This window comes from Austrofundulus limnaeus, unplaced genomic scaffold, assembly GCF_001266775.1.
Source record: "Austrofundulus limnaeus strain Quisiro unplaced genomic scaffold, Austrofundulus_limnaeus-1.0 Scaffold0, whole genome shotgun sequence".
In the NCBI taxonomy this organism is placed as follows: Eukaryota; Metazoa; Chordata; class Actinopteri; order Cyprinodontiformes; family Rivulidae; genus Austrofundulus; species Austrofundulus limnaeus.
In genome coordinates, this window is record NW_013952402.1 from 3475667 (window position 1) to 3481224 (window position 5558).

General features: G+C 43.0%; 1 protein-coding gene across 1 annotated transcript; it reads left to right on the forward strand.

Moving 5' to 3' along the window:
* Positions 1-1286: 1286 nt before the first annotated feature.
* Positions 1287-5552, forward strand: klhl31 (kelch-like family member 31). Its single transcript, XM_014016724.1, has 3 exons — positions 1287-1389; positions 3478-4677; positions 4772-5552. Exons 2-3 carry the CDS (start codon positions 3509-3511, stop codon positions 5502-5504), a joined length of 1902 nt encoding a protein of 633 aa, XP_013872178.1. The 5' UTR covers positions 1287-1389; positions 3478-3508; the 3' UTR covers positions 5505-5552.
* Positions 5553-5558: the final 6 nt, after the last annotated feature.

Genomic DNA, 5558 nt, shown 5'->3' on the forward strand with positions numbered 1-5558 from the left:
GTGAAAAAAAGACCAAAAGGTGAAACAAACAAATATCTCTCCTTTATCATATTATTGCTACAAAAGAAAGAAAAATAAGCTGAGAGATTTGCCATGATTTCAAATCAGAACCAACAATTTTTGCTGGTTTAAAAAGCGGATTAAATATGGAGCAAGTATGGCATGCCCTTTATGCCAAAAAAAAAAAAGGTTTTCAACAAATAAAAAACAAGTGAATAAAATAAATGTCACTAGCYGACATTCATCAGGTGGATCATGACCTAAAATATGATACAAGTGGCTGAAACGAGCTTCCTTCATAGGGTGGGCCGAGCTCAGCTTAAGCCAGAGGTGTCAAATCCAGGTCCTCCAGGGTTGCTATCCCATCTGATTTGCATGAAAGAAATCATAAACAGGCTTCAACATAATTTGCAGAGGTAACTGAATCAGGTGTTTTTGAATACGGAAACAAGAAAATATGCTGGAAAGCAACCCTTGAGGACTGCAGTTTGACACCTGCGGTCTGCTCCGCCATCGGGGGGAGCTTGGAGTAGAGCCGCTGCTCCTTCACATCGAAAGGAGTCATTTGAGGTGGTTCTGGCATCTGATTAGGCTGAATTTTTTTAGATCTGTTCTGGGCGCAGCTGATAGGAGGCCCTGGGGAAGACTCGGGACTGGAGGGATTATGGACCTCGGGGTCCCAAAGACGAATTGGAAAGTGTCACTGCAGGGAGAAGGATTTCTGGATTTTTCTCCTGGAACAGATTATGGATAAACGGCAGAAGACAAAGATGGAGAAAATAAATTATAAATCCCTTGAAGCGATCCAAATCYTGAAGAGCTGTTTCATTCAAAGAGCTGTTAAATAGAGCAGCAGGTGGTTTACATACACCACTTGCATGTAGTGACGTTTGTTTCAGGCTACTTATACATTTTATGTCTTAGATAATGCTTACTGAATAAAATCCTATGATAACACATAGGGTTTTTCTTTACTGCAGTGTTATATAAATACCTTGAAGCACAACTTCTGCTTTTTAAAGCCACATTTAGTTTTAAACATTTTTTATTTTAAGCCATTTACTCAGATAATTGGAGCTGAATGCACTGCAGACATGAAGCTGGCCTACAAAGCTGCCATAAAGTGTCTGATTACTTTTCATAAATACGTCAAGTTTCTCCCAGTATGTCGACATCAACTTGTTTGACTAATGAGGGAAACTATGGATTAGGGGAAAATGTCTGCTCCCTGCTACCACATGAGTTGCACAATATATGATTGGCACTCGGTCCTCAAGAGGAGGAGCTAACTGCATGTCTCTTTCTGCAGGGTTGACGGCTGGTCTCTCTCCTGCTCCAGTAACTGGAGGCACAAGGTCCTTCTTCATCAGCTTCAACTTCATTTCTCAGGTAAAGTTCTCAATGCTTCATTAATGTTCACAAATGCAGTTTGGATCCTTTAGATTGTCAGTTTGTTTGTTTTTTCAAGAGCCATGTTCATATTTTATTGGTCTTCTTATGAGCACGTGTAAAGTTGTAGCTAAAGTGAGTTTCTTTGCATACATAAAGGTTTAAGTCTGCTTAGTTTATAAAAAATATATGTATGAAAAAATTGTGTTGTACTYGGCAACGACTGCATTTGTATTCACACTGGAACACAGAAGGAAAAAATGATGTATAGTTTTTCAGTTTGAACTCAGAGTGTAAGAGGACATGAGGCCTGTTGCTCACGTCCCAAAGCCTATAAAAGGAACGTCATGGGAGAGCCACCCCAGCAGTGCTATTCCTGTACATGCTGCTGATAAACTGTGACAGATGCAAGAGGAGCGTGTTGATGCACTCACGCCTTTCAGAATCACCTGGCCGTGCACGTTTTTAAAATAGTCAGGGACTCTTGTCAAGAAAGTATAAAAATCAGGGATGGATTTTGCAACTCTTACAGAAACAAATTAGGTATTTGACACTGTTATTTTGACTGCGGTAAAAGAAAAAAAACAGGAAAAGTGTCAAGTTTCAGGACAGAGCAGCTGATTTTCTGTAATACTAGTCAGCTGAATCAAAGACAACTGGACTTTTTTTCATTCTGCTTCTCTTTCTAATTATCTTTTTTATAATTGTGTAGTGAAATGTCATAAGGAACCTAAAAAAATTAGGCTCCCTCATTTTAACTTACCTAAGGACGATAGAAATAGATCCTTGGAGTTATTTAGGTGATGTCTACATGTTTCTTTGTATTGGGCTTATTTCCATTACATAAGATCAGAGATGACCAGAGAGTTTGGATGCTAAACTAGATACCGCATAGCAGTAACATAATGACCCCTGCACACAGAAATGCACTAGAACTTAGAAGTCTTGATTCCTAATAAACGCCATGCTACTAGGTGCATCCCAAAACTGTAGTGGCTTGGGTGGGGGGCTTTTTTGGGTGTGTGTGGGGGGCATTGGACCTGATGAACAGAGCTTCATCAGAGCTAAACAACAAAAGAAATCTGAAGCTCCTATGTTTAATAGTTTTTGAGCAATAACCATTTTTGTATGTCCAAATACCCCTTTTTCAGATAAATTGGGGGTCTGGTGGGATGGGGGTACTTATTGGTAGATCTGATGGATAGAGCTTCATCAGAGCTAAACAACAAAAGAAATCTGAAGCTCCTATGTTTAATAGTTTTTGAGCAATAACCATTTTTGTATGTCCAGATACCCCTTTTTCAGATAAATTGGAGGTCCGGAGGGTGGGTGGGTGGTGGGGGGGCACTGATTGGTGGGCCTGATGGATAGAGCTTTATCAGAGCTAAACATCGAAAGAAATCTGAAGCTCCTATGTCGAACAGTTTCTGAGTTATAAGCATTTTTGCATGTCCAGACACCCCCTCTTTGGATGGAGCCCCCTCCTTAAATATGGGGTCTATCATAAAACCGTTGACTGGTGCAGTGTAGATCAGGCTCATCAGTCCTGTCAAATTTCATGTTGATTGGTGCAGCCATTTTTGTGCTACGGTTGACCAAAAATCACTGAAAAAGAAAAAWAGCTGAACGAAAACAATATGTCCACTGCTTACATGCGGGGGTCATAATAAACACCTTCAGACACATAGGTGTTCTTTGAGTCAGTCCTAGTTTTGGAGAATCCCTCTGCTTTCTTTGAGCCTACTACCAAGTTGCAAAGAGGGGGTGGGGGCTGGAGTGAGGATGTGGGAGGTTCAGAAATGTTTTTTTTTCTGAGGTTCAGAGATGTTGAGACAGGTGGATTAACTTCCACATCACTGTCAGTATGCAGGTTTTCCCAGCATTGAAATAATACTTCATGAGCACTGTTATCATCATTGGTCATAACTTTTTTGGCTGATTTGTGAACAATGAAGAAAGCTGCAGTCATCAGTCATTATCTTCTGTATTTTTCTGGCATGATACAAGTTAGACTTTTCTGTGTTGTTATTTTTGAGCTGTAAAGATGTTTTCTTTGTCAGACTCTGATATATACATGTATATTTTCAGAAGGTCTGGGCTGAGTACCACTGCTACAGCCATGGCACCAAAAAAGAACAAGACAACCAAAAAGAGCAAAGGAGACATCAATGATATCATGGTTGAAAACAGTCCTATTAGCAAGTTTAATGGATTAAACACTCTGATAGAAGGAGGAAACGGCTTCAGCTGTATCTCGACAGAAGTCACTGATTCTGTGTACGCCCCAAACCTCCTGGAGGGCTTGAACAACATGAGGCAGGATAGTTTTCTCTGTGACCTAACAGTCACCACCAAATCAACGTCGTACGATGTCCACAAAGTCATCATGGCTTCTTGCAGTGAGTACATTAGAAACATCTTGAAAAAAGACCCAGCTCTTCAAAAGATTGACCTGAACGACCTCTCGCCAGTCGGCCTTGCTACTGCAATCACATATGCCTACTCGGGCAAGCTCACCTTATCACTCTACAGCATCGGCAGCACCATCGCTGCAGCCATGTTGCTCCAGATTGGCACGCTAGTAAAAATGTGCAGTGATTTCCTCATGCAGGAGCTCAGTGTGGAGAACTGCATGTACGTGGCTAACATCGCTGTTGCCTATGACCTTAAAGAAACCAAGGAAGCGGCTCAGAAGTTCATGCGGGAGAACTTTATTGAGTTTTCAGAAATGGAGCAGTTCCTGAAGCTCACATATGAGCAGATCAACGAGTTCCTCTCAGATGATTCCTTGCAGCTGCCCTCTGAAGTTACAGCTTTCCAGATTGCCATGAAGTGGTTAGACTTTGATGAGAAGAGGTTGAAGTATGCAGCAGATCTCTTGACTAACATCCGCTTCGGCACGATCACCCCACAAGATCTTGTAAATCACGTGCAGAACGTCCCAAGGATGATGCAAGACCCTGAGTGCCATCGTCTCCTCGTTGATGCCATGAATTACCACCTGCTGCCATTTCAACAGAACATCCTGCAGTCGCGCAGAACAAAAGTACGAGGTGGCCTCAAGGTGATTCTCACAATTGGTGGACGTCCCGCCTTGACAGAAAAGTCCCTCAGCAAAGATGTTCTCTACAGAGACTTGGATCAAGTTTGGAATAAGTTGACAGAAATGCCAGCAAAGAGCTTCAATCAGTGTGTGGCAGTACTGGATGGCTTCCTGTATGTGGCAGGTGGTGAGGACCAGAACGATGCAAGGAACCAGGCAAAGCATGCGGTTAGCAACTTCTGCAGGTACCAGATCATTTCAGATCTTTTAATGTTTTTTACTGTTGTCATATTTGTTGGTGTAAAACAAGAAAATAACTTTACTGCAACTCAATTTTAGGTATGACCCCCGCTTCAACAATTGGATTCATTTGAGCAACATGATGCAAAGGCGCACCCACTTCAGCCTCAACACTTTCAACGGTCTCTTGTTCGCCATTGGAGGCAGAAATACAGAAGGAGTTCAGGCCTCTATGGAGTGCTATGTGCCCTCATCCAACCAGTGGCAGATGAAAGCTCCCATGGAGGTGGCACGCTGTTGCCACGCCAGCTCTGTCATCGATGGCAAGATTCTCGTATCAGGAGGTTACATCAACAATGCGTACTCCAGAGCTGTGTGCGCTTATGACCCTGCCACTGACACCTGGCAGGATAAGAGCAGTCTGAGCACCCCTCGGGGCTGGCACTGTGCTGCCACCATTGGAGATCGAGCCTATGTCATTGGTGGCAGCCAGCTTGGAGGGCGGGGAGAGAGGGTGGACGTCCTTGTCGTTGAATCCTACAAYCCACACAATGGCCAATGGAGCTACTGCGCACCTCTTCACACGGGAGTCAGCACAGCTGGCATTTCCATTTTGAACAACAAGCTCTATCTCCTCGGAGGCTGGAACGAAGGCGAGAAGAAGTACAAGAAATGCATCCAGKTTTACAACCCTGACCTCAATGAATGGACTGAGGATGACGAGCTGCCAGAAGCTACGGTTGGCATTTCATGCTGCGTTGTCACTATACCTACAAGGAAAACACGAGAGTCCAGAGCCAGTTCAGTTTCATCTGCACCTGTCAGTATATAAGGATTCAGATTACAGAAAATATCTAGTTCACAAATTTAAAGGATGGGGCGGGGG